Here is a 25,752-nt window from a genome sequence, read left to right as displayed (position 1 = left end):
ACTTCCTTGCCTGATTCTACTAGAGGTTCTTGAAAGTTAGGAGGCCGGGGTTGGACAGGAGGGGATAACATCTCAAAGACTTGCTCAGAGTCTGTCCCCTCCTGAGGGGCTCTGGCCACATAGTGCAATGTCCCTGCACGTCCATCTCCAGCAGGCATGGCCTGCGCCTCCCAGCTCTCCTCCAGCTTCCTTAACACTTTCATGTGTGTCTGTGCTCCCTTTCTGGATGGTTCAGGATGAATGAAGAGTAGGCTCTGAATACCACAGTGTTCAGTAAAGGCTTCTGGAATTACAAGGTCTGGTGGCTTCCTAAAGTCCCCAAGATTCCTGCATGAGCACAGACTATGCAAGGGATGGTGTACACACCCTGGCTGAGGTGGACCTGACCAACTGCCACCACATCACCAGTACAGCTCTGCTAGGAAAACTATCTGCTGCAGTGAGGTGTCCAGGGCCTCTGCCAGGAAGCCCTGCTCCTCCACTGTAGAGAGCCCCCTGGCACACACCCTGTCAATGCACAGGCTGTGCCTCTGGCACAGTGCTCACCTGCTCGTCCACATAGGCATCAATCCTCTTCTGGCACTCCAGCCACTGCTCCGCGACTCTGCGCAGCTCCTCCTCAGAGCGCTGGAACCTCTGCAGCAAGGTGCTATATGTGTCTTCATTGCAGGTGTCATGTGTGGTGGTCCCCAGCCTAGGAGGGAGGAGGCCTTGTGACAAGAGAGCCTCAAGACTCCAGCTGGGAAGCAGAGGTATACCTGCCACGACAGTCTACCTGGGTCGTCTCAAAAACACAGTAATGCCACTACATACCACAGCAGGGCTGCAGTGAGGGCCCAATAGGTCACAGATGCAAGGTACCCAATAAAACCTCACATAAAGGAGATACTCAAAGAAAGAAGAGCTCCTAAGAAAAGGAATTAGTAGGGAATAATGCCATCCCCAAAAGACCACGGCTATGGTTCAGTTTGCTGCACATGGGGTCATGAACTATTTTTTTCCTATTGAAATACAGACACAGAGAAAACAGAACATTTACTGAGAGAAAAAAAATTATACTTGGTTTTCAAATAAAGCAAAACAGAAAATCAGATTCAAATGAAGAGATACAGCTATACTGTGTTAAGAACAATGGTAAGATGGGAAATGAAGGACACACAGGTGGACTGGAGAAAAAATATGCAGATTTCTGAAAAAGAGGACATGAAGCAAGATAGTGGTTTGGGAGAGAGAAGATGGCAGCTCAAGGGGTGGTGTGGAGCTATATACAGATTCTCACCAGAAAAATTCATTTCATTAATACGTAAGTACACCAACACATTTTAGCTGGAATATAGAGTTCTCAACATTGATTATTCAGAATCAAAGACTCAAGCTGGGAAGCAGAAGTATGCCTGCTTTACATTTATACCAGAAACATTTATATCAGAAACACAAAGAGCGCCAGGCGCAGTATAATCCCAGCAGATCAGGAGGCTGAGCAAGGAAGACCACGAGTTCAAAGCCAGCCTCAGCAAAAGCAAGGCACGATGCAACTCAGCGAGACCCTGTCTCTAGATAAAATACAAAACAGGACTGGGGATGTGGCTCAGTGGTTGAGTGCCCCTGGGTTTAATCCTCAGTACACTCCCTGTCCTGAAAAGAAAAGAAACACAAAGACTTAAGTGCAAGGGTAGACATATAAGCACTGTTGATATAAAAAAAAAAAAAAACTGGGAGTTAGCCACAGAGAACCATAAAATAATTATGGGATGTCTAGGTGAAGGGATATAAGACAAAATTGTAAAATTTGTAGTTATCTATTCATCCACACATATACATGTATGTTTTAAAATGAAAATATACCTAGATACAATTACAGCATGCTTAAAAATGTGCATGAGTAGGCTGAACACGTAGCTGAGAGGTGAAGTTCTTGACTAACAGGAGTGAGGCTCTGGGTTTCATCCCCAGTAATGAAAAAAAATTATGTGGGGCTGAGGCTATGACTCAGTGGCAGAGCCCTTGCCCAGCATGTGTGAGGCACTGGGTTGAATTCTTAGCACCACATAAAAATAAACAAAATAAAAGGCATGCTGGCCATCTACAACTACAAAAAATAAACAAATATTAAAAACAAACAAACAAATGTATGTGGCAGGACACAGGAAAAATGTGTAAGAAACATCAAAGTGATTACAGTGCTTTTTTTCTTTATGATTTTATATATTTTCAGGATTTTATCTATGGTAACAATCTAATAATTTTATAATAAAAATAAAATCACTAGGCCCTGTGGCACTTGCCTGTCTAAAGGCTAATTAGATAATTAGATTAATTAGGATAATTACCAAATTTGAAGAGAGCTTGGGCAAACACAGTGAGACCCTGCCTCAAAATAAAAAGAAAGAAAGGCTGGGGGAATAGCTCAGTGGTAGAGTGCCTCTAGGTTCCATCCCTAGTACTGGAAAAAATAAAATAAAATAAAGCCATTTTAAATTAAAATCTTGTCACAGGTAGAAATAAACAGAAACAACTCACTCTTTTCCTTTTATCCTGGAGGTCCATGGGGAAATACTGCATAGAGAGGGAATCTGCAACCAAACCCCCTGGTTGTGAACCCTACCTACACACATGGATGACAGCCATGCAGAAGCACGCAGAAGTTGTTAGGGAACAACGCAGGAAACAGAATACTGATGCACACAAGGACAGTGAGCAGTGCAAGCATCAAGTCTCCTAAGACTCTCCCTCTCAGGAAAAACAGCTCTTCAAGATATGGCTCTAGTGACACCATCTTTCTCTTCTGGGTTCTGTACCAATGCCTAGCATGACCCCAGACCTCAAGAACACAGCCTTGCCTCTTGCCACGCTGTGGCTGTGAAGTAGAGATCTTCTGCAGACTCTGGTGGCCACCAGCCTTGCTCCTCTCATGAATGACTTCCACTCTTCACACAAAGCTCATTTTATGTGTAATTCCATCTGGCCCCCCATTCCACCTGCTCCTACCAGAAGTAAGCACACATCTCTTCCAATTTATAGGACACTGATTATTTTGAGCCACAGGAGGGCAGAGGAGACAGGGGTCCTGGAGATTTCTTTGCTGGTATAATGTGAGAGCTCCATAAGTGTGTTCATGAAGGACCCAGATTATGGCACCTCTATCTTTTCAAAGGACAAACAGTTCTTTAACAGGTAAATTGTCAGGAAAAAGAGGGTGCTGCTACAGATTAAGACTTTCAAAAGACAAAGGGGGAAAAGGATAGAATGGGAGTTACTGTTTGGTGGTTACAGAGTTTCTGTTTGAGGTGATGAGACAAAGTTTTGGAAATATGTAGCAGTAATGGCTATAAATAAATGCTAAATAACCATACACTTAAAATGGCTAAATTGGGAGATTTTATATCAGATATATTTTATCAAATTTAAATTTAAAACTATGCAATATGCTAACAGCTACTGAATTGTATATTTTAATTGGTAAATTGCACAATATGCACTTGTCTCAATAGAGCTATTCACATAAATGAAAAATAACTTTCTTAAACTATATCAAATTCATTTGGATGAGGACACCTTTGGGTAGACAATTCATGTTTAAAAACAAAACAAAAAGCCAGGTGAGATTAAGAAAGGAAAAACACACTTGGCTATCTAGAGGAGAATGGCTACAGTGACAATTCTGGGCAAAGAAACTGATGTGGAGGGGCAGACATGGGTGCTGCTCTAGACACTTGCCTTTCAGCAGTTAATTAAACTCAATGTGTTCTTTGCGCAGTCCTCCCTATCTTTTCAAAGAAGTCAAACAGGCCCGGAGATGAAGTGCTAGTATTAAAATACAACTGCTGTATTTTGCTGCTTAGGGAGTATTGTTTACATATAATTTGTGTCAAGAATTTTTATGAGTTGTTAAAATCTGTTTGTTCACTGGAAACTCAAGTCTATATCCTTCTCAGATCCAACAGTGGAGTCCCCATGGGACGTCAAAGGACTGCTTTATCACCATCACCATGCCTCATCTGCTCCTGGAACTCAGAGATTGTAGCAAGAACCTCAGAATTAACATTTAAGACTATAAGACACTGCTGCTCTTTAGAGTCTGTCCATTTTATTCCTGATGAGAAATAAAAAATCTAGAACATGGGCACAGGGGAAAAAAAAAACAAGAGCTTTATAATGCCTTTCAAGTTTCTGTCACCATCCCATAGTATGATGACAAGCCCATCAAACCTGCTGGTTCACAGTAGCAGGATGGATAGCTTCAGGTGAATGTCTACCTCTTGGCTTAGAAGACAATGAGTTCTTCACTTCAACCTCAGCTTCCAAAAAGTTCCCAGCTCCTTTTCTTTTCTTCTTCTTTTTTTTTTCCTTCACTATTGGGGATCCAACCCAGGGCCTCACACATACTCTCAACTCCTTTTTCTTCTGTGACACTCACAATTAGTGTATTAAAATCTTTTAAACAGTGGACACAGGAGCAGGAGTTGGTGGGTGGACTGCGCTTCCTGTCCGGGGGCCTTGCAGGAGGGGCTCTGAGAGCCATGGCACCCACTGGACCACCAGCATGCCTCCCTATACAAGGGCCTCAGAGGCTGCACTAAGCAACTTCATTTACAAAGAACCCCCCCCCGGGTGTGATCCCCAAATGGACATACAGTCAAACACCCGCACAGACAGTTTGGGGAAGCCCAGGGATCCCGGCCATGGCATGAACATGTGTCTCTGTGCCCTGTGGACAGGAGACGAGGAGTGCTGTGTCCGAGCCTCTGTGCTAAAGGCTTCTCCCCTGTAGTTAGGGGATAATGATCTCTGCCTCCTTGGGCTTGTGCAGAATAGATTTATTAATAAACATGAGGTACTGAGAGCACTGCTCACCACATCGCCAATGCTATGGAAAAACAAAAACAAACAAAACACACACACAAAAAAAAACCAGTGGACACAGAGGGAAAGAGTAGCTGGGAAGCAGGCTGTGGCTGAATGCTGGAAGAGTTAGGCACACCTGCGAGTGCCACGCCATGCCTGCACAACACCTTTCCATCAATCCCTCTAACCTCCCTTTTTTTTGTTTTAAACAATATTAATCTCACTTAAATATCATTTATTTAAAATAGTATTTTTCTCTCCTTTTTCAAATTGAAGGCTGCAAAAAATAAAAGCAGTGCTTTCTTAGGTGAACTGTTCTTATCTTTCACATTGCAAAACCTCAGCAGGCACAAGCCACACCTATCCTACTTCATACAAAACAGTCCTCCCGTTTAATCAAATAAAACTACTGGACATGACATTGGTTTTAGAAAAGTGCTGGATGTAGGAAAGCCAGGTATGCTGGAGTTACTTTAAGTAAAAAGGTTGCTCCAACTAGGGCATCTTTGCTTCCTCAAGGAAAAACTGCAGATAAACCCAAAAGAAAACAAGATGATGATCAGGAAGATAACCAAGAAGGTCAAGCAGTCCTCCAGGTCCCTGACCTTGTACACCGAGCAACCCCCAGCAATGGAGTTGGCAGAATATAGGGTGACCTATCAATTCTAAATGCTGAAGACCCTGGGGTGATGAGGAAGGATAGAGCAGTGGCCCAGGGAATGGCAAGGAAGACACCTGACTGGGCCTCCAGGTTGTAAGTGGGACTGCTCCTGTAGCAAGGACTTGTGGTCCAAGACCACTCAGACTTGCTGACCCAACAGGGATGGCAGTGGCCTAGTGGGCTCAGCCCTGTGAAGTGCACCACCAAACTGCTTTTGAGGCTGTTCTTTGTCTAGAAATGAGGTTGTAAAATGGGGGACAGTTAAGGGCCAGCCCTCAAATAAAATTTGGGAACATATGCAATGAACACTACATCAATACCTGGGTTTTAAGTTTTTTGTTTTTTTTTTTAAAGCAGACTGGTAGGTAAATCAGAGTGATAATTTATTACAAGCAGCTCCTCCTGCTTTTTTTGGTGGCACTAGGTATTGAACCCAGGGCCTGGCACATACTAGGCAAGCACTCTACTACAATAAATACATATATCCCCAGCCCCCTGTTTAGTTATATATTGAGACAGAGTCTCCCTAAGTTATCAAGAATGACCTCAAACTTGCAATCCTCTTGCCTCAGCCTGTTGAACTGGAATGACTAACATGTGCCACTATACCCAGGTTGTGGTTCCCCTTCCTTGCCAATCTATTCAAACTACATTTTGGTATAGCCAAACAAAAATGGCTATTGTTAGGTGTATCTAGAATATGCAGTTAACAGGTAGGAAAAACAAAATCATACACTGGGGACTAAGGTAGCTCTCACATGACTCCACTCTGCTAAGCAACATCAGATGAAAGAGAGGCATGCTTCCTAACCCAACACAGTACCTTCAGGGCAAAGAGAGGCATGCTTGCTAACTCAACACAGTACCTTCAGGGCAACGCACACCCAGCCCCCAGCCCCTCACTTGCTCCAGTTCATGCCCCACAAATGCCCACAAGTGAGTTCTGCACTATTATGTTTATGTTGACATGAGGAAGCCACCTGGATATTCCATATCAGGAAGATGAATCCAGGAGACAAGCAGAGATGCAGAGCTGGGGCATGGAGGGCACATTTCCAAGAGATGGTAACATATGCCTAATGCTCAAGACAGCCTGCATGCTCACACCTGGGCCCTGCCTCCTTCTCCGACCTCCCCTGCACATCCCTAAACCACAGAAGAACCGCAGCATTCCTGCCAGATAGAGTGAGTCCTGCCAAGGGAAAGCATCTATTACTGTAGCTTTCCTATATTTATGAGGAGTTTGTAGTGTTAATTCTGAGTGGCATTTATATTGGTTTATTACTTAAAAATTTAATTTTATTACTCCTTAGGTTTTGAGTTTTCTGCCCAAACTGTCTTTTTCCCTAGGCCCTGTGATATTTTTTCTGCAAGAAGGTCCAAGCACACATAGATGAAGTGGTCTCTAGGCGCACATACACACACCATATCACAGGAAAACTGTACTGTCACACCACAGGATGTACACAGATTAAGAACAAGTACCTGATCTGTGACACCAATGCTGGTAAGTTGCTCTGGAGAAGTGGCTCCGAAAAGACCAGATTTTCAAACAGGTGTTTATTATGCAGTTCCCAGGTCACCTGGAATTTTTTCAAGTGCTCATTTTCCTAGTTAATAAAAAAAGTAAAAAAAAAAAAAATAATAATAATAATAATAATTAAAACACACACGTACCCCCAACCCCCACACACACACAAAAAGGAGGCAGTGAAATGATGAAGACTTGAAATCTCCAAGAAGGATTTCCTTCCCACCCCACAAATCCTCTACACAGGTCCAGAACATTCTGCTTGTGAGGAGTCACTTCTCCCTGTGAGTCCCAAAGCACACACTGAATTACTGAGTCAGATCTCCAATTTTAGTGACATGAGTCTCCATCTCATTTCCCTTCTAAATAAACTCACACACATAAAAAGGGCAGCAGGTGCACACACAGATGAAAAAAAGAGGAAGAAAACATACTTGGTTGACATTTCTTACAATTAATTAGGCTTTCAAAGGTGTCAGAAGCTCTACATTTCAAATAGTGTTAATGAATATAAATCCTTTGATGTCAAAAGACAATCATTTTCTTGCCTATCTGAGAAAGCACTCATTCTGATGGATGCAAATAATTTCTTTTCTAGTGATACTGTGGCAAAGAGAAGGTTTTTCGCTTTCCTAATTAGCGTAAGCAAAATCATTAACTGCTTTAGACAATGCTCTCAAACACTGGGCCACACTGGCTACCACCTCATTCTGCAGCAGTGCTTCTTGTCTCCATTGATACTCACAATGATCTTCCAGCTGTCACCTCTGCCCTCAGTCTAATTCCTAGGAACCTCTCAGTGATAGCTATACCTCCTCCCTGTATCCTTTTACTTTTGGTATCAGGCATTGAATCCAGGGGCATTTAACCACTAAGCCACATCCTCAGACGCCTCCCCCCTTTTGTAAAATATATATATATTTTTAAGATGTACATGGGACACAATACCTTTGTTTTATTTGATAATTCTCATGTGGTGCCAGAGTTCAAACCCAGTGCCTCATGCATGCTAGGCAAGTGCTCTACCACTAAGCCACAACCCAGCCCCACCCAACCCTTTTTTATATTTAATTTAGAGTCAGGGTCTCCCTGAGTTGCTTAGGGCCTCACTAAGTTGCTGAGGCTGGCTTTGAACTCATGATCCTCCTATCTCAGCCTCCCAAGCTGCTGGGAATACAGGCATGTGCCACCATACCTAGCTCCCTGTATCCTTAAGCTCTCTATATGTCCCAATTCTTTTTTCCTTTGAGCTACATCCTGTAGAATTCCTTTACCTCTTTCCAATCCACAAATTCCCTTTTCAGCTTCTTAGTTTGTTTAATCTATCCATTAAACTTTTTTTTAATTATGCCTTTTTATTTTTAGTTTTGTTTCCCCCCAACCCCAAGTCTGGATGATCCTTCTTTATTTTATTTTTTAAAATATTTTTTTAGTTATACATGGACATGATATCTTTATTTTATTTATTTATTTTTATGTGGTGCTGAGGATCGAACACAGGGTCTCTCATGTGCAAGGCAAGCGCTATACCACTGAGCCACAACCCCAGCTCATGGATGATCCTTCTTTAGAGCCTTAATTCAAAATTTCAAATGTTTGGGGCTGGGGTTGTGGCTCTCTGGTAGAGTGCTCATGTAGCGCGTGTGAAGCCCTGGGGTTCAATCCTCAGCGCCATATAAAAATAAATAAATAAAACAAAGGTATTGCATCCAAGTACAACTAAAAACCAAATATTTTTTAAAAATTTTCAAATGTTTTTATATCTGTACAGTAAACAGTTATATTCTTTGAAATGTAAACATCTTTGGTATATAATCCTGCTTGCTGTTTCTGCTGGCTCTCAGTTGTGCTATCTTTTTTTTTTTTTTTTAAATAATTTTTATTTATTTTTATTGTTTAATTTTTCGGCGGACACAACATCTTTGTTGGTATGTGGTGCTGAGGATCGAACCCGGGATGCACGCATGCCAGGCGAGCGCGCTACCGCTTGAGCCACACCCCCAGTCCCAGTTGTGCTATCTTGAACCATGTGTTTTATGTTTTTTTTTTTAAAACTATGAGCCGCTTCAGTATCACCATACTACCCCCTACAAAAACCATAAAAGAGAAAGAAGAATAAAAAGAAATTTATGAGCTGCTTATAATGGAAATCTCCAAGAAGGAGATTTTGAGAGCATTGTCTAAAGCAGTACAGTATAAAAGAATGCTATGCCAATTCTTTGAGGTGGGCCCAGAAGGCCAAGCCTCTAGAGATACATGCTGCTTGACTTTGCCAAAAGCCTTGGACCTCTGCAGCCTAACTTCCAGGCTTGAGCTACCTGCACCACACCAACAGCAGGGGCTTATCCTGCTAACCTAAATGTGTAATGGTTTTTAGTTAAAAATTCTCTGGGAGATGGTACTTCTCTGTCATATCCACTCCAAGGTCATGATGGAAACATTCTTGCATCCCTTCCAGTCCCTGGAGTTTGTCCTTCACCCTCTCACTGAGGTTGTAATGATGGAAAGCCTGCCGTTATTATTATTATTAGCCAATCCCATCCTGGGCAAGACTGATGGTGTATCTTTCTCAGGATGAAAGGAAAACCATAGAGCAAATGTTGACATCTAAGCACATGTATTTCTTAGGAATCCAGGTTTCAACTGATTTTTTTTTTTTTTTTACCACTACGACTTCTCTTGACATCTCATGACATCTTAGTCCTATGTCTTTAAAAAAATTTATCATATTTTCTATTAACCACTAAGTGCACCTGTTTCCCTTGGGAGGAATGGTTCAGGGTATACTATATTCTGTATCTCATATATAGAGACAAAATAAAATAGAGCACTGGTTCAAATTAATTTTTGTTGGTTTCATACAACACTGTTCTACTCTGACTACCCAAGGAAGGCCAGGATGCTGGCAGCACTTTCTGGAGAGCATGCTCTCTCAGAGAGTCTGCACCAGGCCTAGGCAAGAAGGACAGTATCTTAACCTGTGCCAACATTCTCTCAGAAGATAGGGGAAGGTGCAAGGTGCTCCTCAGAGGCGCCAGGTCTGGAACTGAACCTCTGAAGGACAAGCAGGCTCTCTAAGTGGAGGTGGGAGAAGCAGGCAGGCTGTCCTTGGAGCCCTTAGGTCTGGAGGTAGGATTACTATGCCCCTCCTGCCATATTCACCTGGCCAGCTCCAGTGACAACAGACGCCTCCTCCAGGCAGTCCTTACAAGTATAGCAGTGGTATGATGCAGGGGAGCTGAGAGAGGTCTACAACCCCGGCAGTGACTTACCAAGTGTTGTGTAGGTGAGTTTTTCTGGCAAGGTTCATCAATTTTAGAATCAGATAAAGACTGCTTAAAACCTTGAGAACCAATGATTTCAGAATGTAGTTTCACCACTAAGCAGCACCAAAACTAGCTTGCTGAAGTATCACTTAATCATCAAAGTGCTGAGGAAAGACACTCCAGAATGACCAGTGAGTGGCTGAAGCTGCCATGGCTGGTCACTGGGGAGCCCAGTCTCCTTCGAGCCACAGTAACCACATTTCCACTTCATGCCTCCTTCAATTCAGTGGCATTTATTTTCTGAGGTGGTCACTTGTGCCCTTTGCTAGGGCTGTATGGTCCCTGCAGGAGTGGGCATCTTACTCAAGTTCCTAAGCCTGTCCTTGCTGGGTGCTCGGCTGAGGGCAATGTATGTGTGTGTGGAAAAATGGAAGTTCTCATTGCACACAGGCTGCTCTCTATAACCCTCACACCCTCAAGTACACCCATCAAACACAGCACTAGCTGTTGACAGTCACAACAGCATTAACAACCCAGAATACTAAAGACTCCCCTTCATCTCCCTGTTAATGCCCAGCTGCTCCTCATGCAGCATATATCCCCATGACTTGCTTCTTTGCCTCAGGTCTCCCCAAATAGTACTTCCATGCTTTGTCACCAGGACACCAATCCACTCAATGCTTCTATTTAGTGGCAAAGTCAGAGGACTAACCCTAACACTAATCCTAGCCTTTGCTGACCTTGTGGAGTGGCCTGTGGCAGTCAGCCCCTCAGCCTCAGGCACCTCTTTTCACCACATACTTCTGCTCTTTAGTTCACCTTCTCAGCAACCTCACAGAAAAAGGGGTGACATCTCTTACCAGAGTGCTGAGGAAAGTGCTGATGGAGCGTGCGGCCTGGCAGAGAGCGCCATACTCCTCGAGGAGAAGCGAAATGAAGTGGTGTGCCTGAGGTGGGCCCTGCAGGCCAGATGGCGCCTTTGTCTTTGCTGCGGCTGACAACTGCCGAAGCAGGCGGACCTTCATCTCTAGCACATACTCCCGGGCTTGCTGCTCCAACCGTTGGTATAGCTGGTAGGGGTCCCGCTCACAGAGCCTGCACAGAGAGAGTCACACTTAGCCCTCACCTGTCCACACCAGACAAGGATGGAACAGTCTTCATATCAATGAGCATCTTTTCTAAAGCCTTTCCATAGGTATCTACCTGTCAACCGCAGTGGTCTTCTTCCTCACCAGGACCTATGAAAGGCATCATCACATGCCTTAACAGATGAAGAACCCAGATACAATGTTGCCAAAGAACAAACAGAAAAACTGACATTTCCTTAGCACTGTTTATGCACTTGTACTCACTTGGCCAACCCACACATAGGAGCTCTGCTTCATGCCCCACTGTCCAGACCATCAAAGCTACCCAAGCTGGGGACAGTGTCTGAACTCCAACAACCAGCAGGTGACAGGGCGCATGACCTGCTTCAGAGCTGGCTCCAGAAACAAATTCAACTTGCGATTATTAACAAAAGGTGGGACTAAGGCACCTAACCCAACGAGGGTGATACCAGGCTACAGGACTGGGCATTTTCCTTCCTTCTAGGAACTCAGGGTATAAGCAAAATGTTTGCTATTTTTAAAATCAGAGGAAAATTTAGAGAGTTTATCCTGTTTTAAAATTATCCCAACAAAAAAGCAACAGCCAAGTATGGTGGCACAAGCCTGTAATCCCAGTGAGGCAGGAAGACCACAAGTTTAAGGTCAGCCTCAACAATTTAGTGAGACTTTGTCTTAAGAATTTTTAAATACTTAAAGAAAAAGCTGGCAGGCTGGGGTATAGCTCCATAATAGTCCACAAGACCCTGCAATCAACATCTACCCCTGGGGGAGAAAGGGGAGATAAACCAATACATATATATGAAATACTGTAAGTTAAGAGCAGGGGAAAATCCATGGCCACCACTAGCCACAACAGCAACGAACACTGTCATGAATCTCCTTTCAAACATGGAGATCACCCACTTTTAAGACTTGTTTACAGTGTCTGGCATCACTGTGATTAAGATGCCACTTCTATTAACTGTGCACTTTTGAGATGCCTCTAGATGGAAGCCTGGGACCACGGTTGCAAGAATCAAACTGACTGTCGGTAATATGTCAAAGGAGAAACCAGCTGAGCTCAGCACCTATTAGAAATGAGTTGTAAAATGTATTCAGCAGTAGATTCTTTCACCTTTTTGCACATTATGTCAAAAGAGAACATTATAAGATGTCACCTGTTCCATTTTGAAATTGCCATACTACCTAGGTTGTAAAAGACAAGAGACAAGGAAAGCCTTGTATAAAATGTGGTTAAAGTTGCACAAATTCAAAGGACTCCCACTATTGTTGGTATATTTCAAACAGACCAATTAATTTTTGTAGCATGATAATTCTAATTTAAATTATGAGCACAAGAAACTATCCCCCTGAAACAGAATGTATTTCATTTATTAAAGCAAAGCCACATAAGATTCAAATGACACAGGAACAACTAAACTCACAAGTAGACTTGATACCTCGTTAGTTCTCCCAGCATGGTCAGATTAGACGCACTTTATTTCCTCGTCCATTTCTGCATTTTTATAAATTTAAGGAAATAACCATGTGGTACTTTTTGCAAACAGGTTTCTTAAAATTTATGTGAAAAAGAGGCAGAATATCTGAAGACGCTATAGTCCATTCATTCATCCATTCATACATACACCCAACAAACTGTAGTATACTGTGTGCAGGATGCTACTCTAAAGTATCAAAGATACAGCATGAATAATCTGTGAAGAGACGCATCTGACATAAAGGTTCCATATTTTTTCCTAATACTCACTAGGAAACCTGACTTCTAAAAAAGGCACACACCTCCCGAACCGTCTCACATGATACCAGTGGCTCAGATGTGGAACCCTGAACACACGTCAGCATGACCATCACCACTCACTAACCCTGCTTCCAGGATGAAACCTGCTAGACAGCAAACATGAATCAACAAGAAACCTAAAGCATACATTCAAAATACAAGAGAGAAAGAAATAAAAATGAGAAACGACCCATGAAATGTCTAGCTCAAATGTATTGCTTTTTATTTGGAACATTTCAAAAATCAGGAAAAAATGGCACTTTCAAACAAGAAAGAAGTGATGCCCATCTCACCTTCTGTAAGTTACTGGGCATAAGGTAGGTGCTAAACAGCAGATTCAAGGCCAGCTGAATGAGGCAGCTGCACAGCCAGGACTGGCCCCAGCTACCCTGCACCCACATGCTGCAGGCAATCACCTTCATGAGCTGTTGGCTTCATGGCACCTCAATAAGTGGGAGAGAGCTCAGCCTTTCTCCCTGGATGATAAATGCAAGAGTGCTTATGAAAGTACTTAGCATCTCCCTGGCAGAGCAGGGACTCAGGCAGGCAGGTAGGTATTATTGTCAGTTTTGACACAAAGAATTGACAGAAACATTTCATGTCTCATTAGGAGTCAGGAGAATTTGCAACATTTTACCCAGAGGGCTCACTATGATCAGCTGTCTGCTAAAGACCTGACCAGGCAAGCCTAACTGAGCATTCCTCAGGACCCAAGTGAAAGCTCACCCAGGCACAGAGGCTCCATAGGAAGCTGGGGAGGGCAGGGATTTACACAGGGACATGACAAGAAGGGGCAACTTGTACCTATCCACGAGCTCCTTCACTCCCTCCTTGTCGGGTACCAGAGACTGGTCCTGGTCGTCTGCCAGTGGTGTCCCCGCCTGGCGGTAGATGCAGCGGACCATGTAGCGCACTTCTGACCAGTAGTTCTGCAGCTGTTGAGGTTCCCGATCCATCTCTGCCGAAATTTCTCTGTGACACAACACAGGAACCAGAAGAGTTGGGGCGTCTACCAGAGCTCTTCCATCAAGGTGCACATCAAGCAGTTCTGATCCCTGTGGAGTCTCTGCACCTTTGCCACCTGCTGGATTCTTCCCTGGGCACAGCCCTTTCAGATATGCTCCTGGCCTCTCCTCCCCTCCACCAATGCCAGCCTCCCCACCACCACTGCCTGGCTATTGATGCTCCTCTTAAAATCTAGTGACTATGCCCCAACCTTTCTGAGGACTAGTTTCCTAGTGTTAGTCCTTCAAGGACAGGAATTTTTATCTTGTGCTTTCCCTTAAAACCAGGCCACTGTGTTCCTCAGGATCAATGCAAAAGTTTGTCACTATTTATCAAAAAAGCCCACATTCCTGTTCTAGCCCAACACACTCCTGGACAGTGTGGCCCACTCTGCACATACCTGCGCTCACTGCAGGCTTCGCAGGAGCAGGCAGCCTCCGAGGGCGTGGCGCCCAACCCTGTAGAGGGCAGTGTCTGTGTGCCCAGAGCCAGCCTCCCTGTGCCACCAGCCTCAGGCTGAGAGCCCCCCAGTGGTGAGTGAAGAAGAAAATCTTGGCCCTGCTTTAAAAACAGAATATAACAGACCAGTTATGTTCAAACTCTTCAAAAAAATGCCTCCTAGAAAAATTTTAAAACAGACATCAAAAAGAAAATGTCTCAACTGACATTACACAGGCAACTTTTTCTGTCAAGAATTTTATTTGGAACCAGTGTTTTTGTTGTTGTTGTTTACTTTCTTTTTTTTTTTTTTAAACCTCCTGATGGTTTATACCATCATCACATGGACACCCAATATATGTATTTTATTCTTTAAAAAAGAAGCATTCTGTTCCCAGTGTCCTCATCGGCATGTGTGACAACCACCCCTGCAGGCATCTCCAGGACCTGGAGCACCCATAGTCAAGTCACCGGAGGTCTTGACAACCAGGTCAAGTCACTTGGTAGAAGTCTGGGCCACTCTGCATACAGCACACAGAGGCCCAGAGCAGCATCCCTCTGTCCCAGGGGCCCATAACCTGCACTGCCTGTTCTGACCAAGGAAAAGGAAGCTCTGAGCAAAGATGACAGATGAGGCCCAGAGCCAGCCTCCCTGTGCCACCACCCTCAGGCTGAGAGCCCTCCTGTGGTGAGTATGCAGCCCATACTTTTTCCCACGGAGGGAAAGGACTTCACCAACCACCACCATAGAGAACTGAAACACATCCTGATCCCTTCCCCTTCTGCCTTCTAATTACCCACTGAGCTAGCACTGAGAAAGATGCTGCTAAGATGGACCAGGGCACAGAAGAATCCCAATCAGGGCTTACAACTGGGGCAGCCAGTTCCAATGCACCCCAACAGCCTGGGGAGAAGTAGCACAGAGCTCCCAGGCAGACTCCTATAGGGAACCCTTTTGAGTGCAGAGAGCTGCACCCTTCCCTCCTACAGCACAGGGAGAAGCCTTCCCAGAGACTGGATGTCAGCCTAGACTGTGTTTGGTCAGGTTTGTGCACACAGTATTCACATCACCACCCAGCAGAGGAGCAGAAAACTCCTCCAAGAGCCTATTATGTCTCAGGGGTTTGGCACATAGACAGTGATATGAGATTTTTGAAGTGTAAAAGTCTGGAAAGCCTATCCCCTACCCCCACAGCAGGCAGAGGGAGCCAGAACTGTGTGCCAGAGGGGAGAGCAGAAGCTGTGTGGTCATGAAAGACCCCACACAAAATGGGTGCTTCAGGTTGAGGAGGTGCCAACAACAAACCAAGGCATGGGCCTAGGACTCCCAGCCTCCAGACTCTGAGAAACAGATGCCTGCTGCTTATGAACCAGCCTACAGCACTCTGCTGTAACAGACCCAAACACTAGGACAGAGTCTTCCAAGCAAGGACCAGCAACATGTTAGGCTAACAAGCCCCAGTCAGCCAAAGACAGCCACAGACAACCTGGCAGAGGACAAAGACCCCCAACTCCTCCTTCCCAGAGCCCTTTCTCCACCCTAAAGCCAGCATAAGAAAGGCAGAAAGATATTGGACACACACCACTGCCCTCTACCCTGGTGATCTCTGACTTCACTTCCTACAGCTGTGGGAAGAGCTCTGAATTAGTAAGAGTTGGGTTTTTCAGCGAACTGGGCTTGAATACTTGAAAAGGAGACAATTCCAACACTAGAAGGGGCTAGAAGGAAGTGTGGCCTGAGTGATGTCATCATGGGAAGGGAGGACAAGCAGGCAGGACAGCTTAAGGTTGGCAATGGAAAGAGAAGCTTTTCCTACAAAACAGCAGGTCAGAGCCTTCAACACACAGGCTTCCTCTTCTCCTCAGGCCATACTAACTGCTCCACCTCAAGCTAACAATCCCAAACCCCCACCTGTTCTTCTTTCCCTATTGCTTCAAGCCCAAGATAGGTCACAGTTACCTCCTGCCTGGAAACGGCAGGGCTCTCTATTGGCCCCTGATATCTACCCTTCCCACTGTGATCTGTTTTCAAGCCCAGCCAGAGTGAGCTCATGTAGTCCCCAGCATAAACCTTGCTGTGTTGTCCTCCAGAATGAACTCCACTTTCTTACCACAGCTTCAAGGCTGCCTAGACAGACCTCTGTGTTTATGCTATTGCACTGTTCCCTTTGCCTGGAGCACCCATCCGCTGATCTCTGCACAGTTTCTAATGGAGTTCTATAAGTCAGACCTCAGCAGAGAGATTCCCTACTCATGGAAGTTGAAAGAGTCAGCTACCAATAGTTCCTTTTGCCTCTCAGCTCCAAACCCACCCTCCTTGCCAAGCTCTGTGTTGAAGGAACCCATTTCTCCACTCACAGCAGACAAAACATGGGCAGAGGGCACTGGAGGGTGACAGACCTCCAATGTTTCTCCTCTTGGTCCTATCATCAGGCAGCTCTGTTCTTGGTGTGAGAGGACTTGGTGACAGGTGCTGTCCAGCAAGTTTCATCATCACCCAGTACCTCAGGGAACTTCTCTTGGCACCCAGTCAGCTGCAACCATGCTCTCCAAGGAGGGGCCTTCTCAAAATTTGTTCTTCCCTGAGTCCTTTCCCTCAGTCCCAAAGCTCATGGTTGCTCCCTAGATCTGCCTTAACTGATCTTTAGGGCTCACTGTACAGGTCTGGGTAGCTGATTCCTGTCTCTTGTTACTTTTACCTTGTGTTAGGATATGTCAGTTTAATTACTGGTGTGATGCTCACCTGCTAGTCAAGCTCTGCTCAACACACCACCTGAACCACCTATTAAAGCTCTTCTATCAAACTGCTGTGTGATGCCCATGGTGGCACATGCCTATAATCACAGCTACTCAGGAGGCTGAGACAGGAAGATTATTAAGCTCAGCAACTTAACAAGACTCTGTCTCAAAATAAAATTTTAAGGTGGAGGTGGGGCCTGGAGATGTAGCTCAGTAACAGAGTGCTTGCCTAGCATGTACAAGGCCCTGGGTTCAAACCCCAGTACTGCCCCTGAATAAATAAGTGTGTGTGTGTGTGTGTGTGTGTATAAACGATTTAAAGCAAAAACACATGGTAACATTTATAATACAGGAGGAAAGTATAAGACTACAAGGGAATCAAAAGAGGTGGAGTTCCAGGTGTCCTATTTTAAGTTCCTCACACTACATGTGAAGTGGCAGGATAGTCTTTGAAAGCAGAGGTTGAAAAGTTGAAAGTAGACGTTGCAAACACTAGAAGCATCTCATGAAAAACTGTGAAAACAAAAAGATATAGATAATAAACCAACAGGAGGTAAAATGAGCCATAAAAAAATATTCAATTAGTCCAAGAGGAAAAAAAGGGAGTAAGAGTTGCAAATAACAGAAAGGAAATAGAACAAAGGATATTAGTAGCAATGAAGAGCAAGATGATGGTGATGATAAAAGAATTCAACAAAAAAAGAAGTAACAATGCTGAACCGGTAGATATTCTAATAACAGAACTCAAGATACAAGAAGCAGGAACTAAAAGAACATTCCATTCAGTAACTCAACTAGACAGAAGCATCAGGAAGGATGCAGAGCATAGGGACACCAAGGTGACCTAACTGACACTCACAGAACACTCTAGCAGCAGCAGAACTATTCAAATGCATGTGGAACAAGAACAAGATCAACTATAAAGCAAATATTTTCTGAAACAAAAATTTAAAAATTAAATTATACAAAGTATGATTTCTTATTTAATAATCATTAACAAGAAGCTATCTGGAAAATACCCCCAAATATTTGGAAATTTAAAAACACATGTAAACAATCCATGAGCCAAAGAATGAAACATAAGGGTGATTATAAAATACTCTGAACAGAATAAAAGACAACATATCAAAAATTGTGGACTGCAGCTAAAAGTGGATCTACTAGCAGAAAGAATGAAAAAAATATAGGCCAGGAGTAACATTGATGAAAGAAAAATAGAAAATTGATTAAAACAAAATATGGTTCTTCAAAAAGATCAATAACATTGATAAACCTTTAGTCAGTCTTAACAAGGGAAAAAAAATGAGAGACAAAAGTCAAACAACTTGGGCTAATGTTGTGGCTCAGTGGTAGAGTGCTTGCTTAGCACCTGTGAGGCACTGGTCTCAGTCCTCAGCACCACATAAAAATAAATAAATTAAATAAAGGCATTCTGTCCATCTACAACTAATATATACATATATATAACATATGAGTGTATGGGTATGTATATATAATCTTAACAATGTCAAACAACTGATATAAGGATTAAGGGGGAAGGGATCATTACAGACCACATGGAAATTTTAAAAATAGTAAAGGAATATTCTGAACAATTTCACATCTATACATTTGCACAAAAATGGGCAAATTTCTTTAAAGCTCCCTAACAAAGAAACAGACAACCTCATATAAATCGAACCTCATAGTTCAGAATCTTCCCAATGAGGCAAGCCTTAGGCCAAGGCGGCTCCATTGGTGCATGTTTCAAACACTCAAGGGAGAAATTTTATCAATTCTACACAAACTTTTCCAAAAGAGTAAGGAGGGGTACTACTTCCCAGCTTGTTCTATGACACCAAAGCCACACAAAAATATTATGAAACAAGAAATTCGCAAGTTAACATTCTTCATAAATCAGACAATAATCCTTAACACATTAACAAACACCCAATCCAGTAACCTATAAAAAAGGGAATATATCATGATCATTACCAAGTGTGGATTAGCCATCCTAGAAATACAACGTTTGTCCAACATTTCAAATAATTTATTTTGTTAATAAACTAAGAAAATGAATAACTGTGACCATCTCAAAGGATGCAGAAAGAGAATTTAACAAAAGTCAATATCCATTCATGATGATAACTCTCAGCAAAATAAAACTCAACTCCTCAGTGAAATCCTACAGCTAATATAGTACTTAATGGTGAAAAGACTAAATGCTTCCCCTAGAATCAGCAATAAAAGAAGGGTGTCCACTCATACCAGTCCTTTAGACCTACTGGAGGTCCTGGAAAATGGAGTAAGATGAGAAAAAATAAAAACATACAGGTTGGAAAGGAAGAAATACATTATCTGTAGATGATGTGATCTACATGGAAAAAAATCCAAGGAATCTACCAAAACCACAGAATTAATAAAAGAGTTTTCACATTGTTGAGAAATACAAAGTCCAGTGGCCCATTTTCAAAATATAGTATTTAGCTCTAAATGTAAAATTATTGGGGATATAAAAGAAAATAGCCAAAGGGGAAATAGAATAAATTGTTACCAGCAGTTAACACCTAAGTGTGAGAGATTCATAGTCCTTGACAAAGAAGGGGTAGGGTAAGGAGACAACCTGACCAACCAAGATAAATCATAAGTGCACTTACCCCAAGAGAGACAAAGGGAGGCGGGATAAGCAAAAGGTGCATTTCTTTAAATAACCCAATAAGAGAACAAAACCTAGGGGAAGTTTGGGAAGACTGCGCACCCATGGCACTTAGCCAATGAGGCACAAAGAAAGGGACCTTGTGCACTAGGGAATGAAATGCTGATTGTGACTGGTCTGGGTGTGCCTGCTCACCCTGACACCCACTCTTGCAAGACTGTCATTAATAGCCTTCTCTGTGCCTGTTGTCTCAGGCCATTCTTTGAGTTTCGACAGGTGAATGTGTTTATCACAATGTGATACATACAGTACCAAAAAAAATTACATTTTTATACACTAGCAATAAACAGCTGGATACTGAAACTTCTAAGAAGTCCATTTAAAATAGTAAAGAAAAAATACTAAATACTTTGCAAAAAGAATACTACCTACAAAGCAATACTAAAAACAGAATTAAAAGATCATGATACCAGGGGCTGGGGTTGTGGCTCAGCGGTAGAGTACTCGTCGAGCACATGCGAGGGCCTGGGTTCGATCCTCAGGACCACATAAAAATAAACAAAATAAAGGTATTGTGTCCAACTACTCCTAAAAAATAAATATTAAAAAAAANTAAAAATAAAGATGTTGTGTCTACCAAAAACTAAAAAATAAATATTAAAAAATTATTTCTCTCTCTCTTTAAAAAAAGGGGGGGGGGGCTGGGGATGTGGCTTAGTAGCTGAGTGCCCCTCAGTTCCATCCCTAGTACAAATAAAATAAAATAAGAAAGGAAGGAAGAAAGAGATCTTTAGATTTTGGGGGCTGGGGATTATTGGAAATTGAGTCCAGGGGTGCTCTACCACTGAGCTACATTCCCAGCCCTTTTTATTTCTTATTTTGAGACAAAGTCTTGCTAAGTTGCTAAAGCTGGCCCGGAACTTAACAAATGTGCCAAGGTAATGGGCAAGAAAATTTTGTTTTTTCAACAAATAGTCCTGGAATAACTGAGTATCACATGCAAATGGATGCCCACAATCCTCCCTTTTTCTTTTTTTTTTTAATATTTATTTTTCAGTTTTCGGTCGACACAACATCTTTATTTTAATTTTATGTGGTGCTGAGGATCGAACCCAGCGCCCCACGCATGCCAGGCGAGCACGTTACGGCTTGAGCTACATCTCCAGCCCAATCCTCCCTTTTCAACAGATACAAAGCTTTGCTCAAATGGATCATAGGGGCTGGGACTGTGGCTCAGCGGTAGAGGGCTCGCCTAGCACGGGTGGGACCGGGGTTCGATCCTCAGCACCACATAGAAATAAAGGTTTTGTGTTGTGTCCATCTATACCTAAAAAATATATTTTAAAAAATTGGATCATAGACATAAGAGTACAAGCTAAACCCTGAAGACATGTAAAACAAAAACAAAGGGCAAGAGATGGGGTTATAGCTCAGTGGTAGAGCATCTGCCTTGTATGTATGAGGCACGGGGTTCAATCCTCAGCACCTCATAAAAACAAATAAAGATACTGTGTCTACTTACAACTAAAATAAATAAATAATTCTTTCCTCTCTTTAAAACACACACACACACACACACACACACGGCAAAAATCTTTAATAACCCTGGGTAGCCAGGATTTCCAAAAAAAAAAAAGAGATCAATTGTACTGATAAAAATTTAAAACTTTTGGCTAGGCATGGTGATATACTCCTTTAATCCCAGTGACAGTGGAGACTAAGGCAGAAAAATCACAAGTTCAAGGGCAGCTTGGGCAACTTAGTAAGACCCTGTCTCAAAAATAAAAAGGGGTGAGGATATAGTTCAGTGATAGAGCAGCTCTGAGTTTAAATCCCTAATGCCAAGAAAGAAAAAAAAAAATCTATGTTCATAAAAGCCAACATAAATACAAGTGAAAAATAAACAATAAAGGGAATATATAAGTATGAACATACTAAGACTACATATAAATGTTTTATATATATTCCATATATATAATGAAATCCCATAAGCCAATAAAAACAAAAAATTTGAAACAATAGTGTGCCCTAATACCCTTTGGCGGGTCCACTAGTCAAAGCCACTGCCATATGAATACCTCTGCTTTCTCACTAGCAAATGCAATGGTGGCAAACACCAGCACCCTGACAAGCATGAGGGAGTGAAGCACTAGTGCCACTGGGCTCCCCCTGGCCACACACTCAGGCTTTCAATGGAAAAGACAGCTCTACCAACAATGTCCCTGAGGTAGTAAGTCACCATCTATATTAGTTCTCAACCACTAAATACAAGTCTTCTCTGTATTCTGAGGGATGAAACAGGGAGTGCACACAAAGCACTCTGCAGCCTTCCCAAGGAGGGCTGCTCTGGAAAGGCATGATGCACTGCGGGCACAACACTCCACTGAGCCCATGAAATGCCAATTTTACTTGAAAAAAATGACTGACAGGAGCTGGGGGTCGTGGCTCAGTGATAGAGCACTTACCTAGCTCGAGTGATGCACTGGGTTCAATCCTCAGCACCACATACAAATAAAGTTAAAATGGTATTGTGTCAGAAGGAGGAGGAGGAGGAGAGGGGAGGGGAGAAGGGGGAGGAGGAGGAGNGAAGGAAGGAAGGAAGGAAGGAAGGAAGGAAGGAAGGAAGGAAGGAAGGAAGGAAGGAAGGAAGGAAGGAAGGAAGGAAGGAAGGAAGGAAGGAAGGAAGGAAGGAAGGAAGGAAGGAAGGAAGGAAGGAAGGAAGGAAGGAAGGAAGGAAGGAAGGAAGGAAGGAAGGAAGGAAGGAAGGAAGGAAGGAAGGAAGGAAGGAAGGAAGGAAGGAAGGAAGGAAGGAAGGAAGGAAGGAAGGAAGGAAGGAAGGAAGGAAGGAAGGAAGGAAGGAAGGAAGGAAGGAAGGAAGGAAGGAAGGAAGGAAGGAAGGAAGGAAGGAAGGAAGGAAGGAAGGAAGGAAGGAAGGAAGGAAGGAAGGAAGGAAGGAAGGAAGGAAGGAAGGAAGGAAGGAAGGAAGGAAGGAAGGAAGGAAGGAAGGAAGGAAGGAAGGAAGGAAGGAAGGAAGGAAGGAAGGAAGGAAGGAAGGAAGGAAGGAAGGAAGGAAGGAAGGAAGGAAGGAAGGAAGGAAGGAAGGAAGGAAGGAAGGAAGGAAGGAAGGAAGGAAGGAAGGAAGGAAGGAAGGAAGGAAGGAAGGAAGGAAGGAAGGAAGGAAGGAAGGAAGGAAGGAAGGAAGGAAGGAAGGAAGAGGAAGGAAGGAAGGAAGGAGAAGGAAGGAAGGAAGGAAGGAAGGAAGGAAGGAAGGAAGGAAGGAAGGCGAGGAAGGAAGGAAGGCGAGGAAAGAGAGGAAAAGGAAAAGATCAGAACTTGGGAAAGCTTGTACCTGCCTCTATAAGCTTGAAAGTTTTCCCTAAAGACAATGGCCAATGATGCCTTAAGACAGTACAATGAAAGATGTCCACATCAGGAAGATCTGCTCAACTGGAGAAACCATTTTGTAAATGACTAACAAGCAATGTTACAAAACTACATGTGAGTAAGAGATCCATTCAGAGGGTGAGACAGACCAATGGATCTTTTTTTTTTTTTTTTTGGAGGGGGTCCCAGGGATTGAACTCAGTGGTACACTCAACCACTGAGCCCCAAACCCAACCCTATTTTGTATTTTATTTAGAGACAAGGTCTCATTGAGCTACTTAGTGTCTCGCTGTTGAACTCACAATCCTCTTGTCTCGTCTCCCAAGCCACTGGGATTACAGGACTGTGCCACCATGCCCAGCTGATCAATGAATCTTAATACAATAGAGTCAGAAAAGATTACTGATCAGTTTCAGACTCCAGGTAGTAATTAACCATCGAGAAATTTTCACTTCCACAAGACAGCACACAACTATAATCCAGCTATTCAGGAAGCCAAGGCAGGAAGAAGCAAGTTTAAGGCCAGCCTGGGCAACCTATCAAGACTTTGTCTCAAAATAAAAATAAAAAAGGTTGGAGATGTAGCTCAGCAGTAGAGTACTCCTGGGTTCAATCCCTAGGAAGAATCAAGGCAGGTAGGCAGGCAGGAAGGCTGTTTGGTAGCTTAAAGTAGAAAACTCAAAATTATCTGAAAGCCATTAAATTTTTTTCATTTACTTCAATCAAGGTAACCTATCACAAGAGACTAAACACAAAAGCACATAGAAGAGCCCAGCTTTCTTCTATTATCCAAACATTAAAGAAATTTGCAACAAAAATAAAATACAGTGCCACTCTACTCACAAAATTATTTTTGGTTTGGAAAATAATTTTTATTTTCAAATGTGCTATTGATCTTAATATGCCATCAGTTAATTATATAAATCCCCTATGACATAGCAACTCCTTCCCTCCTTTTTAAAAAAAAAATATTTAATTTTTTTAGTTGTAGACGGACATAATATCTTTAATTTATCTATTTGTTTGTATGTAGTGCTGAGGATCGAACCCAGGGCCTCACCTGTGCTAGGCAAGCACTCTACTGCTGAGCCACAACCCCAGCCCCTCCTTCCCTCCTTCTAAGACAACACAATATGCTACTCTGTGTGTCAAGAGGATAGCTCTTAATGGCAAAAATCTGGAAATGAAAACGCAGTGTGTTTCCAAAGGTAAACAGTGCATAGCAATGGAAATGGAGGAATGACAACATGTGTGAATCTAGAGCATAACTGGACACAGCATGATTATATTTTTACAAAATTCAAAACACCAGGAAAATCAAACTACAGTGTTTAAACACTTAAGTGATATAAGCAACACAGGCAAGAGGATGAGAAACAGCACACCTTCAGCACATGGGGCAAGCTTCGAGGAGGGCCAGGTGCGGGACCTAGGATAAAGGCAACATCTGATGTTTGACCAGTGGTGGCACTAACAAATACATTAGCAATTATAGCAAAGAACAATTTCACCATTAAGAAGCAGACACTCGGGCTGGAGCTGGGGCTCAATGGTAGAGCGCTTGCCTAGCATGTGTGAGGCACTGAGTTCAATCCTCAGCACCACATAAGAATAAATAAATAAAATAAAGATATTGTGTCCATACAGTGAAAAAACAAAACAAAACCAGAAGCAGACACTCAGTGAAACCAAATAGTTTACCCCTCTGCTGACTATACTCAAATGCCAAAAACACACTTCTCCGAGAAGGAAAGGGTGCAAGAAGGAGGGAGGGCAAGTGCTTTAGAAGCAACAGATCAACACCCAAAATCACCTTAAGGAGAAAAGAACACCCTAGAAGGCTCCAGGGCAGCAAAGAAAGGAAGTACCAAGATACAATGTCTTCAAGCTGTGGTTGTCTAGCATAACTGCAAAAATGCACAGCAAAACTGGAAATATTTATAAGGAAAAAAAGACAAAGAGAGACATGCAGAGTATGAGATTCTGACTGATTTCAAATTGGTAAAATAAGCACACAAGAAACAATGACCACAAAAACAAGGATTTAAGCACTTAATTCACAATCTGTTAACAGGTGCCCACAGAATCCTCCACCCAACCCCAGAGAAAAGGATCATGCAGAACATTTACAAAACCTTAACTATGCATCAGAATTAGCAACTGTAAATGACTGGCAAAGAAATACTGTAATATAGATGATTTCCAACATTGACAGCACTGAATTTTTTAGCTAGAAAAGAGCAAAAGGGTCTGGTGTGTTACACAATAGTAAGGTAACTAGAGACAAAAACGATATATTGTCCATTTCAAAAAGCTAGAAGAAAGGATTTTCAAAGTTTTCACCATTAAAAAAAAAAAAAAA

At 42.8% G+C, this 25,752-nt stretch overlaps 1 protein-coding gene across 7 annotated transcripts in view; it reads right to left on the bottom strand.

Moving 5' to 3' along the window:
- The window catches only part of Fam193a (family with sequence similarity 193 member A), a 128,856-nt gene that overhangs the window by 60,328 nt on the left and 42,776 nt on the right, over positions 1–25,752 (bottom strand). For 5 of the 7 annotated variants that reach the window (XR_007340948.1, XR_007340949.1, XM_015481893.2 and 2 more), the window contains 5 exons: positions 14,595–14,755; positions 13,994–14,161; positions 11,164–11,398; positions 6,992–7,116; positions 547–694 (listed from right to left, as the gene is read on the bottom strand). Coding sequence is in view for 5 of the 7 variants with exons in the window: in XM_015481893.2 (XP_015337379.2) it covers positions 547–694; positions 6,992–7,116; positions 11,164–11,398; positions 13,994–14,161; positions 14,595–14,755 (837 nt within the window). In the remaining 2 variants the exon portion in view is untranslated. The remainder of the gene's footprint in view (positions 1–546; positions 695–6,991; positions 7,117–11,163; positions 11,399–13,993; positions 14,162–14,594; positions 14,756–25,752) is intronic. The other 2 variants (XM_015481892.2, XM_048784049.1) reach the window with 2 other exon arrangements.

This window comes from Marmota marmota, unplaced genomic scaffold (genome assembly GCF_001458135.2).
Source record: "Marmota marmota marmota unplaced genomic scaffold, marMar, whole genome shotgun sequence".
Taxonomy (NCBI): domain Eukaryota; kingdom Metazoa; phylum Chordata; class Mammalia; order Rodentia; family Sciuridae; genus Marmota; species Marmota marmota.
The sequence above is the reverse complement of the archived record's forward strand: the minus strand, read 5'-3'. Positions and strand labels throughout refer to the sequence as shown.